This window comes from Thamnophis elegans, chromosome Z, assembly GCF_009769535.1.
Source record: "Thamnophis elegans isolate rThaEle1 chromosome Z, rThaEle1.pri, whole genome shotgun sequence".
Classification (NCBI taxonomy): Eukaryota; Metazoa; Chordata; class Lepidosauria; order Squamata; family Colubridae; genus Thamnophis; species Thamnophis elegans.
The window spans coordinates 29848150-29862132 of NC_045558.1; the positions used below are offsets into that span (position 1 = coordinate 29848150).

At 46.4% G+C, this 13983-nt stretch overlaps 1 protein-coding gene across 1 annotated transcript; it reads left to right on the forward strand.

Annotated features, from left to right (window-relative positions):
- The first annotated feature begins 1882 nt into the window (after window positions 1–1882).
- PTF1A (pancreas associated transcription factor 1a) lies at window positions 1883–3831 on the forward strand. Its single transcript, XM_032234744.1, is given in 4 exon segments — window positions 1883–2095; window positions 2218–2246; window positions 2248–2552; window positions 3629–3831. Coding segments are annotated over 4 exon segments (750 nt in total).
- Window positions 3832–13983: the final 10152 nt, after the last annotated feature.

Sequence of the window (13983 nt, forward strand, 5' to 3'; positions counted from 1 at the left end):
TCTTTTTGCGTCATCATGAGAAGAATTCCCTTAACACTGTTAAACTATTCAGTAAGGCTGCATTGTTGTTACTATTAGTCTTCTCATCATTCCTATCACCCATCTCCTCCCACTTATGACTGTATGACTGTAACTTTGTCGCTTGCATCCTTAGGATTTATATTGATATTGATTGTTTCCTGATTGCTTATTTGTACTCCATGACTATCATTAAGTGTTGTACCTTATGATTCTTGATGAATGTATCTTGTCTTTTTATGTACAATGAGAGCACATGCACCAAAGACAAATTCCTTGTGTGTCCAATCACACTTGGCCAATAAAGAATTCTATTCTATTCTAAAAAGAAGAAAGGTGAAAGACCTTCAAGTTAGAAAGATGAGTTATGATTTGTTGCAAGTGCCATCAGTATGGGACATTTTAATGGCCACCAGGGCAGCTCTCTCATTTGTGGATCCCCCAACACCCTAAATCAGAGATGCTGAATTATGGCTTGTTGTCTAAGACAAAATGGAAATATGGTCTACGGACAACAATATATTGAAATAATTGACTTTAGTTCATATAGCAAGGGACATCAACTTAAATATTTTGGCTTAAACAGCTGTACAAACATACAAGGAATGTATTTGTTTGAGTTTTACAATACTTTTAACTCGGAAACACTTGAGTTCAGCTTACACATGTGCAGTGCACCCACCTGCTTTTAGTTAGCAGATGATTTGCCTCATCTACACACACAGGACTGAATCTCCATATTCCATGGTTGTGGTTCTTCAAGGCTGATATTTTTAATCATTATCACAACAGGTGACAAAACCCAAGGATATGGACCTGACTCTGTTCCCTGTGGAAGGAATGACAAACTTTCGAAGCCAGTGATCAGGATGTCCAAGGTAGCAAGGACAGAGTGGTGGGAAGGAGACTTAAATGTTTCATCAAGACAAAGTGGTTTTTGAAAAGTATCTCCATCTACTAAATGCTGAAAATCTAGAATTAGCTTTCAGATTAATCCTTTGTGTTTCCCCCTCTTGACGATCTATCTATCTAAAGAAGTGGGGTATACACATAGTATTCTTAATGTCTGCACGCAATCAAAAGGAGTCGAGTCTTAGCCTGACAATGGTTGAGCAGGAAAAAAATAAGATAAATAATACTAAAAGTTCATGAAAACGGGAATTTGGATAGGACATAATGTTAGACTGGAATTATTAAGTCTTCTCCCCTTCCCAGGCCGATTCTAGTTGCACTGAGGCAGGTAGATCCGACAGGGCCCAACCAGAACCCAATTTCTCTCCCTCTCTTCTCCACACATATCGAGTGGGCCTTTGCACAGGGCAGAACGAGATTGGGGTAGTAGAAAAGTCTGAAGACAGGTTGGTTGCACCAACTTCGGCGAGAGTTGCTTCCTGGCACTCCAAGGGCCTTGGGTCGCTCCAGAGCACAGTGGAGGTAGCGGTACCAACGGGTTAATCTGTCTGCTGACAGGTAGAAGGAAACCAGCGAACGCGGACACCAAAAGAGAGCTTACTCTGCTCTCGCTCCCCTTCTGAAACAGCCTAGGTGTACACTCCCCCTCCACTTCCCCTTGACCATGGGAGGTCCTCCACTGAGCCCTGATTGGCTGGCGATGTTGGTTAATGGCACGCGCCTGCGGTTGTTCTTATAAGAATCCTCGCGTGCCGGCCCTCAGTTCCTATAAGTCCGCAGCTTCCGTCGGGGAGAGAGAACGCGCGTAAATACGCAGAAGGGAACAGAAGCAAATCGCAGCGCCGCAGGAGCCAAGGACGGAGGCGGGGGGGCAGAGAAAGAAAAAGCACCGACTGGCCCACAACTGGCTTCCCCTTGCGCTTTTTCCGAGCCACATTCTTGCAGACCGGGCATGGAATCGGTACTCCTGGAACACTTTCCTGCCGGGTTGGACTCCTTTTCCTCAGAATCTTACTTCGACGATGAGGAATTTTTCACTGACCAGTCTTCGCGCGACCCTCTGGAAAGTGACGAGCTCCTGGAGGCCGAGGTGGGATTCCTGAGCCCGCCGTTCCACGAGTGTTACCGCAGCGATGGGGCTGGCGGTGGCTCAGGATCCGAAAACGTGCCCGAAGGCGCTCTGTGCTGCGAAGCGGATCCGGGTAGTTACTCGATGTCCTTTTCCTCGCCGTCGTCGTCCAGTTTCACCTATGAGTGCTGCGGAATGGCTGCATCGCCCAGGGGCAGCCTCAAGGCTTTGAGCGCGGCGGCGGCGGCGGCAGCAGCAGCGCGGAGACGGCGGCGGGTCCGCTCTGAGGCTGAGCTGCAGCAACTGAGGCAGGCGGCCAATGTGCGCGAGCGGCGGCGGATGCAGTCCATCAACGACGCCTTCGAGGGGCTGCGCTCTCATATCCCCACGTTGCCTTACGAGAAGCGCCTCTCCAAGGTGGACACGCTGCGCCTAGCCATCGGCTACATCAACTTCCTCAGCGAGCTGGTCCAGTCCGACTTACCTTTGCGCAGCGCGGGCAGCCAGAGCCCATGCCAGCCCAAGAAGGTCATCATCTGTCATCGAGGCACAAGTAAGTGCAGGGTGAGCTTCCCGTCCCGGTCAGCTGCGTTCCAAATGAAAAAAGAGGGGGACACTCCTTGGCTACAGTAGCTTCGGTGCTGCTGTGGAAACTTTGCAGACTATCGTCTTGAAGCTCAGGCGCCCCGCTTTCCCTAAATCCACTTCCCTTTCCCGGACAGTGAGAGCTCGTCGTAGCCCGAAACCTTGCTTTGGAACTCCCTGACTTGGCGCACAAAATGGGTATCCAAATAGCATTTAATTCGCGCTCGGATTTTCTCATGGACACGTCCGTCCGCGGCTCCTATTGCTGCTATCCACAAGTGTTTGCACGAGCAGACACGGAAACTTTATCCTTTCCTTTGTATGCTAATGAAATGTGTTTCCACCGACCCAAAGGCGATCCTTAGACGGGGTAACAACTAAGGGGATACCCTCATTCTAGGCGGAATTTAAATTCTAAGATGTCATTATTTTGCATGGATCTGTATGTTTGCATCCAAATCGCTGCACCAGTGATAGACTATTATTACTGAAACCCAGCCATACACATAGTATTCTTAATGCCTGCATGCAGTCAAAGGGAGTCGCGATCCAAATTAGGGCGCTCCCTAGCTAGCCTCTGCAGAAGCCCTCGCCCATTGGGAAAGGCTGAATAGTATGCTACCTCTACTTATCCATCTTCATGTCCTCCAGATTTTGGTTTTCCAAGTACACAGCCATCATGGCTGTAATGGAGATTAGTCCAATGTACCTAAAGGGCAATCAGAAACCAGTGCTGTTCTTTAGCTATGGAGAGAAGCTGCTTTCTCCCAAATATCATGCTGGGTTAATGCACGTATTAAATTCCTTTAAAAATTGACAGACTATCCAATACATAGATTAAATGGTGAGTGAATTTAAGACATATACCCAGCAAATGATGCCACAGTTAGCTGAGTCCCCTGTCACAGGGGTAACAGAAGTTGGGAAGTTAGTTAGTTATTTGGAAAATTTATATTGCTGCCTACTCGTTCATGGCATGTTTATTCCAGTCTGTGTATGGTAAGAATATCCAGTCTAATGCTTCCTTTGTTTTCTTCCTTCTAGGATCACCTTCTCCAAGTGACCCAGATTATGGACTTCCTCCTCTTGCTGGGCATTCACTGTCCTGGACTGATGAAAAACAACTCAAGGAACAAAACATCATTCGAACAGCTAAAGTCTGGACTCCAGAAGACCCCAGAAAGTTAAACAGCAAATCATCTGTGAACAACATTGAAAATGAACCCCCATTTGATTTCACATCATAATATGAGAACATTATTATATTAAAACATTAATATTTTTGCCAGCATACAGTTGTATGAATTCTTGGTTCTGAGCTTGGTTGTTTTCTTGCAGACATTTCATTACCTGATTAGGTAACAATCTGAACCTAGTAATGTTCATCTGCAAGCAAACAACCGAACTTAGCACAAAGAACTCCAATCCTGAGCTACGTATACGTCTACTTTATTGGAACAGTTTTGCTTAACAATACATATTTTCAAAAGTACTTTACAATACAAAAAAGTATTCTAAGGCAATCACTTTTTTCTATTTATTTACACCTGGAGGAATGGAGCTATCTTTTTTGAATGTATAATTTATATAATTTATCTTAATGTTAAAATATGCAATACTTGTAGACTCATTCACCAGCACCTTTGGAAAAATACTTTGTTAGAAAGGAAAATGTTTCCCAAGAAATGTGAACATAATATATTACCACTTGTTGAAAATGTTAATTATATTAAAATATTAGTAAACTTTGATTAAAATGAGTTTATCTGGAGAAGGATCTGTTCTCAGGTAGAACTTTAGATTAAATTGTTTATAAAATATTGGAAATTTCTGCAGATCCAGGAGATGTCTTGATGCAGGATTCAGCAAATAAAGTGTGCTAATAAATGTATTCATCTAATAAAATTTGTTATTTAAAGACCATTCCCCCTTATTGGTTCTGTGCTGCAAAATCTTAATCCTATATTACTATATGGAGAAACCCAGTACCTTCCAGGTGCAGAAGGATTATAGTTCCCAGAATCCCTAGTTAAATTAACTGGCAACTAAGGGACTGCTTTTCAACACTATAACTTTCTTAGGAAATCTATTATATCTGAAACGCTCTCGTGGTTACATTTGATATTAAGATGTAGGAATGTGAAGTGGTTTAGAAACTGGTAACAACATTAAAACGTTCCAATAAGCCTTTCACTTCAAAAATACATCATGGGTGGTATAAAGTTGGGTAACATCCAATGGACAAAGTTTGTTGGTTCATCAAAGGATATTTCTCTGTTAAGAAAGTCCGTTTCCTTATAGCAGCAACCCGTTTTACCAGTTTCATTAATGTTGCTTACAAACCCACTTCTAATGGGTTTGTAAAATCACTGGAGGCTTAGGATGATAAGTATTTCATTGCATCACTTATCAATACCTAGCATTTGTCTGAGCTCAGAAACTAATCAGGTTCTGTCATGGTTAATAATATTTGAAAACCAGCATATCCTAAAGGTAAGGGCTGTAGTGCGGTAATGCAACAAGTTTATTAGAAGAGGGGGGAGTTTTGCTTCCCTGAATGACTTCAAGAAAGTTGTGTGTTGAGGATCGCCAATTTATAGACTGCTAGTGGATAGCAAAAGGCTGAGCTACATGGGGTTCACTATCTTTTAAGTTTTTTTGCAATTATCTCTTAGAAGCTTGTAATGTTGGTGTCTCAATCAAGTCTGCAGAGGGGTCCCAGCAGGATTTTTCCTGTGACAAATTTGATGAGAATGTGTCCTTCTCATTATTTGTGTATTCCACTTGATTGTTTTAGAGAAAGAGTCTTTACTGTAGTCCCTTTTAATCTTTACGTTCTATGAATTTACTATTTTCAAAAGTTATTTTTCTTATTGCAATGATTCTGCATATCCACGTATGTTCCTGGGAAGGGGAGAGAAACGTCATGTCTTTTGAATAATTTCGCAGGATTTGCTTCAAAGGTTTGTGTCCCTTAAGGGTTTATAAACCAGACAGTTAAAAATAAGGCTACTCCTGTTTCTAAAAATAGAATTGCAAACAGCAGCAGCAATAGCAGCACCTTCAACATTTTCAGAAGCAGGTGAAAAACTGGCTGCTATACCTCTGGGGAATGCTTTCCCACCTAATGCTGGGAAGGTTTGAGGGCAAGAGAAAAAGGGGGCGACAGAGAATGGGGTGGCTGGCTGGAGTCACCGAAGCAGTTCGGTGTGAGCTTAAATGGAATCCAGAGGATGATAGAGGACAGGAAGGCCTGGAGGAAGGTAGTGGTTCATGGGGTTGCGATGGGTCAGACATGACTTCGCAACTAACACCACCACCACTGGGGACTTGAGTCCCTGTGATCAGATTCAGCCTTATCCCAAAATAAATGTACCAGACATCTGTTTTACAATTCGCTGTAAGCTTCAGTTTACCAATGTATAACTTAGTTATAAAGGCAAACTACTTTACAACATTGTTAGTGAGATCTGCGAATGCCCCAAAGGCACAGGAAAACACAACAAACAAAATATTTTTCAGCACGTGTAGCCCTAATTTATCTTCTATATTTCCTATCCCAAATTCCACGTGTGTGTGTGTGAGAGAGAGAGAGGGAGGGAGGGAGGGAGGGAGGGAGGGAGGGAGGGAGGGAGAGAGAGAGAGAGAGAGAGAGAGAGAGAGAGAGAGAGAGAGAGAGAGAGAGAGAGAGAGAGAGAGAGAGAGAATTGTAGGACAGCCCTTCTGAAAAGTAATTCTGGCATGGGTTATATTCAGTCCGAAAAGTACCCATCCACCCACCGCCCCGCAAACAGGACGTCCATATCTGAGACCACGATCCTGCATTGAATGAAAACCTAGTTTGCGAAAATAGATCGATCGAGTGAGGAGGCTAAACTGAACGCGGCGCGCAGTGGGGGTTCCCAAGATCGGAGGTGTGTAGCTTAGAGCAAGTCCCACACCCCACGGCGAGGGCCGCGAAGGCGGCGGAGCCCTCTGGCTGCCCTGAGGCTGCTTCAGCCGCTTGTGCTTCCGCGGCTGGCCAAGGCCACAGGTGCTGATTTTCCCATGTTAGACGCCATGGATCGGCGGGAGAAGCCCAGCTGCCTAGCCCGGATCTAGTATGATCCAGCGCTGTTCTTGCTGCTCCTACCCGGGGGAGGGGAGAGGCAGGCGGATGGGAACTGCGGTCAACCTTCGGAGCCCCAAAACAGCTAATGACCCCTCGCTATGCCGGCACTTTCGGAAAGCAACGGGAACGCATCACCCGCTCGGGTAGGCTAATTGCATTAACCTAGATAGGCTGACAAACCGGCCCATGTCTCCCGTCTGGCACCGTCCCTTCCAAGGGCAATTAGCCAGATTTCAGTCCCCTTGCCCTCCTCCATTGGCAGTCTCGGGCGGCGGGAAGAGGAACAGGGCCGCCTCCCGCCCCGTCCCCGCCCCCCCCCGGCAGGAAAAGGAGCAGGAGAAAATCCACCGGCAACATAATTAAACCGCCGAAAGCCGCTAAGAGAAAGCGGAGGGTTGAATAGCCCAGCTACAATTCGACGGTCCGGTATTAGGCTCTCATTAAACACAGAGAGGCTCCCTGGCACAAACGCTTCCAGGAGGCATGTAATTTCATTACGCTCATTAGAAAGTCAAATGGTCGCTGGATTCGAACGCCCGGACACTTAAGCGGCGGAAGGGCCCGCTGCTTTACGGCCGAGAGTGCGAGCACGTGGGGTTTCGGCTGAGGCCGTGGCTTAGTTTGCACCTTCCTAACATGGTTACGGGACGTCCCACTCTCCGAAGGCATCGCTTGCGGGTGCGAGGAGGTGCGCGCGTGCTGAAGGCGCGCGCTCGTGCGTTTTGTCATTCAGGGGTGGCCTTCTCATCATACCCTTTAAGTCTAGCGCAGATCAAGCGGAAGAGCCTGGCTCCTCAGGGAAAAACACAGGGCTTTTCTGTCATGTGACTCTTCTTGGTTTGGTTTGACAGCTTTCTTTAATAACGATCTCTAAATCATCTCCGGAGTCTTTTGCCTTCTTCCTCAGTTATTCACTACAATTGCAGAGAATGTTTTAAAGGCCAGAAAAATAATTTAAAAGGCGTGTGGGTGTGGGTGCGCGCTTCCACACCCACATACATAAAGGAATGGACACACGTGTAATCCACATGCTAAGTGAAACCTATGTCTCTCCCAAGACCCGAAACAAAAGTGCTATTTTAGGTAGGCGCGGGAACTGCAAAAGAAAGTTAAAACACTCAAGCGCCCCCCCCAACCCAATGAAGCAGCAATAGTCGCCCTCGCGCGCCCGGGCGGTTCTGTGTATAATATTGCTTGGCACTGGAAGGAACCAGCGTGTGGGCTTCCATGAGTGACAGCTATTTAAACCTTTGAAACCAGCGTTTTATCTACTCTACTTCTCTCCCCGTCACCCTCAAAAATGTATCAAGAGCGACCATAAAGAGATTCATAGATAAGCTCCTCCCCTTGGGGGTTGTGCGTTTGCATTCAAATAAATAATCCTCTCCCACCCTCCCCAGCAATCTGATCGGAAGCCAATAGCATGCATTGTTGTGGTTGGGGGAAGGGCTGAAAGATTAAACTAAATCGTTTTTTTCTAGTTATAAAATAACCCAGTACTTCAGGATTTTAAAATAACTCTACAGTGATCTGATGGGAAAATACTTAGTTCCTGAAGTTTTCTTCAGAATGTTTACTGCTAATATTGGAATTGGCCAGTGAGCTTGAAAAGAGCAACATACAATTTTGGCAAAGATCTAAACTATTCTTCAATTTTCAGGATGAAACAAGATGAAAGTTGGCTTCTCTCTATTCACAATTTCCTAATGGGCTAAGATGCCGCTCCTGAGATTTATGCCTACAAGACAGACCAGACCGAAGCTGCTGCAGTACCACGAGATGATGCAAGAGTTGCTAAGATCCTGATTTTCTGTTATTTCTATTAATCAGACCATCCTTTCCTTCAAAATCAGTAGCATTTGTGATGCCCCTGCCAGTGAAGGAAGATGGACTCCTGGCCTGGACAAAGCCAGAACCAGAAATCCCATTAAAATCTCAAGGCATCAATCTCTTTCAGCTCCAAGTGCAGGAAAATTATGAGAAAGGATGCTGCTTTCTCTTGAACAGCAAAGGCAGGGTAGGGTGAAAAAAAGAAACTGTTCCTAATGGAGACTGAGAACCTGCCCCTTTAGGATTCCCAGGCTTTCTAATCTGCCAATATTGGGATTAAAGGCTTGTAATATATGGGGTATGAAACCTGGGCTAGGCATGAACTCATCCCATTTCCATTAAGGTCTCTTTTGCGGTGGCATCGGGGACCAGCTGCCAGGATGAACAAACACCAGTTGAGGTTCCCCGCTAAATCTCCTCTCACCCTCTCTCTCTTTCCCTCCCTCCCTCCCTCCCTCCCTCCCTCCCTCTCTTTGTCTCCCCCCCTCCCATGAAGCCTGTGGGAATGGACCCACCCTCATTCCACAACAAATGGCATTTTCTAGATCTGGAAGCCTCGGCAGGCAATGATTCCCACGACGGGATGTGGGGTCTGGCCAACAGGTGCTCGGACTTGGCTGAGGAAGATAGGAGGACTCCGAGATGGGAAAAGGCTTTGCTGCCAGCAGAATGAGGCTTCCCGGGTGCCTCTTGCTTTTTACATGGCGTGGAAGCTGGAGACAATCAAAATGATATCTTTATTGCTAGGTTCATGTCCTGGGCTATAACATATCAATCCCTGTCGAGTTTCTCTCGGATGCACCTGGTATTTCAAACTTGTTCTTTTTGTGTTTCTGGGTGCTGGGCTGCAGCTGCTTAAAGCAAGCAAAGAGATTGAGAGAGGCCCTTACAATGTCTCCAAGACGTGTTGGCATGGTTTGCTTGTCTTTAATGTACCATTAAGCATTGTCTTGACACAATATGGGAACTGTAAAGCATGACATGTGTTATAATAAAACGCATTTTCAATGATACACTTGCAGTAAGAGCTGAGATGCAAGCAAACAAACAGGCCCGAGTCTCGGTTTTTTTGTTTGGGGGGTTTTGTGTTTTGTTTTGTTTTTTGTCTCCTTTTGCTAAGCCTTCAACTGGCAATTAAACTTAAGACCACTACTTTCCCCTCTCCTAACAGCCAATTAAATTTTATGTCTTCTAATTTTTCACACAGAAAAAAAAGTCTCCATGCTGGCCTCTAAGGACATTGATTTTCTTGCTATCACCTGGCGTTCAGACCTTAGTTCCATTTATCAAGAAGGGGAACGTCAAGCGTTGCATAAAGTGACTCTGTTACCATAAGGCTCTCACAATCCTGGCCCATTGTTTTCCCTTGTTAATAACTCATTACCAGGATTTAACAAATCCACCATTACATATGTTTTGTGTCTCCATATTTTGATCCGTACGATTAAGCAGATGTTACGATTGAAAATTGAAAAGTCCAAGGCTACTCTAGGCTGAAAGAACGAGGGCAGCCTCAAACAACAAGCTAACAATGACATTCAGAAGATCTTCAGAAAAACATTTACGACCAATAAACAGACTCCAACCTGCTCCATTTCAACCATTGTGTGCTTGAGGGAATAATTAAGTTTAATAGGGAATAGGTCTGCGGGGTTTTCAATGCCAAGATCACAGGTGCGGGGTGGCACGCTGAATGATTCGCCTGATTTTGCCAAGCTCAAGGGCTCTTCTCTGGGACTTGCGAGCAGGGAGAAAACATTGTCATTTCTTTTAATTCGCAGCATTACTTTTAAGGCGAACAAAAGAGGGCGGAGGGAGGGGGGAATGAGGGCTGGAGCGGTGAATGAGGCGCGCGCGGCTGCAGTAGAGAGAGCGAGAGCTGCCTTCTCAGCCGAGCGCACAGCCAGCCTGGCGCGCAGGGGCCTTTCTGGGTCTCCTAAAAGCTTCGCTACTCGCCTCCCCCTCAGCTGCCCCCGGTCTCAATTCGTCATTATCAGGAGCAGGGCAATCCCCCCAAAGGCCTCAGTCAGATTGCTTAGTGCTTTGAGTCCAACTCTCGAGTACTTGGCGCCTTTCTGAGCAGCTTGGCCAAACTCCCTTCACGCTCCGAGGCGAGCGGCTGGGACGGTCCCCGTCTGGAGACGCATATGCGTTCTGCTTCTCCCCCAAAAACTCGGGGTCCGGCGGAGTCGGCAAGAAGCCGGCTCGCGAGGCTCCGGAAAGGGGAAGGTCTCCCCCATCAGAACTTCAAATCCCTTCTCCTTGCTGTTGAAGGTCTGGTCTGATAGAAAGAGACAGCCAAGAAACGGTATCCGCCTGCTTGGCATCGTTGCGCATGGAGGTCTCCAAGAGGGGTCCTGCTATCACGGGCCTGCTTGAGGCCTGAACGAGCGGGACAGAGGGATACCGGTGGCTGAGGACAACCCGAGGGGGGGGGGCGCAAAGGGGAGAATGCCACCTTCATGCCAGAACTACTTCTTAGGCGGCTGACACAGAGAGAAGAACTGGATCTGCCTGTCCAAAAAAATGTAGGCGCTCGCCTACAATCCCTGGCAAGCTTGTTCCGCCGTCGTTTAGGTTAGAGGTATCCAGGAACATGGTGGTTCACTTTTTTAGATTCAGCCTAGTTTCCGGAGCTCAGGAAAGCTCTCCGAGCCTCCGGGCTTATTCGCCGTTCTGACCTTCCTCCAGATTCCAATTTCTTTCCCTCGCACCTGCTCTGAAGACAACTTGTTGCGCTGAGCGCCTGTCACGATGCCAGAGATCTGTGTTCCTGCTCAGAGGCTTCCCAAAAACAGGCCGAGCTTGCCTCACTGAGGCTAAGGAACAAATCAACCAACCTCTTCTGGCAAATGGCCTTCGACAGGATTTCCTGTCTTAAGGCAAACGGGTGGCTCTTGATCTGTCCGGTCCTCCAGTGTCTGCGGACCTTGGCTATTTCTTAGACTTCTGTCCAGCCCATTAGCACGAAGAACAGAGCACTAGCGGGAGCAGATAAGCTCCTATGGTTAGGTCGGGAAGGAGGGCAAGAGGAGCCGAAACTGGACCCCAATCCTGCCGCCCGAACAGGCTCCCGTCCTCGCGCAAAGCCACCCACCCTTCTGCCCTGGCCACTCTTCTGTGCTGGTTAAGGCTGGCATACGCTGTAACAATCAATCGTGGCGCCGGCAGATTATTAAATATTTCCCAATCGGCCTGATTCTTTCTGGCTGGCTTAGGCCATTCTGCATTTCCCCAGCGTATTTTCAAAGGGGGAAGGGTGAAAAGTGAAAAGAGGGAAATGGTGCCCTTTGTCCCTCTCGGCGACGGCAGCCACAGGTAAAGCGCCCAGACACCGGGGAAGAAATGGAGGACTAGTTTTCCCTGGGGAGGAGCGACCGTGTCTCCTTTGTACATCGAACCCTGACTAAGGGGTACTTCAGTTAGCAACAGCTCGTTTCCACGTTGGTGCAAACTATTTGGGACTTTGTCAAAGTTTGTTTTGTGGAAGGCAGCTCCTTTAGCTAGAGGCTCAATGGGTACCCACTAGAATGCGTAGAAAGCGCCCCCCCTTCTTTCCCAGTCCTTTTCAGGAAAAACGTGAATAGTTGTTGTCAAAGTGGACGAGGCTGAAAAAAAGGAGGTCCAAAAAGAAAAGGGGGAAAAAGCCTTGAAAAGTCTTGGAAATGGGTAGGTTTTGCAGGTGTAGAACGAAGCTAATAACCATGCACAGTGTGCGCTCCCCCAGTGTGGAGAGTGTGACAGGGACAGCTGGCTCCGTTTTCCCTGTGAAAACCCCCCCTTGGTGGACCATACACAACGACAGTGACCTTTCGGCAGGGGAACCAGAGCCGACCCTTTGACTGAATTAGTCACAAAGACGTCTTGCTATGACTTTTGTTCCTCGCCACAGCCAAGAAATATTGCGTTAAATATGAGAAGGATTGTCTCCAGCTTTCTTGTGTTCCTTCAGGAAATATGGCCAGACTGATTTAAGGGGGCTCGTTTCTCTTCGCCGCGGCCTTTCATTCCTCTCCCCGCTACATCCCCTCCCCCCCCGCCCCGCGACCTGGGGATGAGGAGGTGCGCTTTTTACAGCGTGTCTCCTTCCAAAGAGGAACGCTGACTCTGGGTGTAACAGCGGCGAATTTATCAATCTTTTCAGGATCTGACAATACTTGGAAATACATCATTGTCACTGGGGTGGTTTGATAGATTAGCTGGAGGCGCCGAGCCTTTCCAAGGTCAAGTTGAAGATTCTCATTTGGTGTTTAACCGAAGTTTTTTTGAAGGGCTAGACAATGGCTGCCTGTTAACTTGCTCCTTGTTCTGGAGAGGAATCCCCTTAAATTTACTTTTTTACTGATATCACTTCGGGACAAACAGACGTGTGATTTTCATATTTTTGAGAGATGGTGGGGTTTTTTTTTGGTCTTTTATGCTTTTTCATAAGAGCAGATGATAATTAATTACACAAAATCTAAAGATCCGAGAAAGGTTCGTGGGGGCGAGAACGCACTTTTGTCGTTCTGCAGGCTGCCCACTTTATCCTCTTTCGTTTCTCAATCAACATTTAGTGGTTTTCTCTCATTCGTGTTTTAATGCTTTCTCTTTTTCCACGAGTTGGAAACCCCAAAGGTTTTATTTGTGGCAGGCTTCTTCTTTTTTTTTAAAGCTAGCCTTGAACCTGTTGTCAAAGTCCCTTTGAACTTCCCTTCGCTGGGCTAAATATTTTCTTTTGCCTCTTTACAGAGGTCTGCGCTAGTCTGGCTTGCACCCGCGTTTCCTCTCCCTTTCGCGGTGAGATGATTGATATTTGTTATTCAATCCAACTTTTATTTACCTTGCAAAAAATGTTGGAGGGTTCCGATGTGATAAATTGCAGATATGCAAATCACATTGAATGGTCTTGTAAGTGTGTCTCGCTAGAGCTGAATGAGGCCTTGCAAGCCGGTCTGTGCGCGCTCAGGACCCCAGGGAGCTGATCAAAGCACCATTCTCTTTCATCCCCGTTATTCTCTTCCAAACTATTTCGATACAATATGTTTCCATGATGCCCTTAATGGGCTTGGGACACAGAACTCATTACAACCTAGCTAGTTTTGCCGACCTCTTTGTTCAGAGGCAGAAAGTTAAGGGGGGGGGGGAGGGCGGGAGAAGGGAAGGGGGAGAGAAAGACACTCTGCTAGTCGCCAGCTTTCTAAAATGCTAAAGCATGTGTCATTTTTCATTGGGTCTCTTCTTCATACCTTCAAAAGAAAAACTATGAAACCAGCCTGCCTTTTCTAGAATAAATTTCACTGCTGTACAGACATTTCTCTGCTATTTTCGGTTTTTGCAAGACAACTTATTTTTTTTAAACCATGAATGCATTTTTGTCAATATGGGGGAAATGAAAATGAATTGTGCTATTTCTATTATTCACTTTCTTATTTAAATATTGGGATCATATTCTGGAACTCAGTATAATATTGCAGAA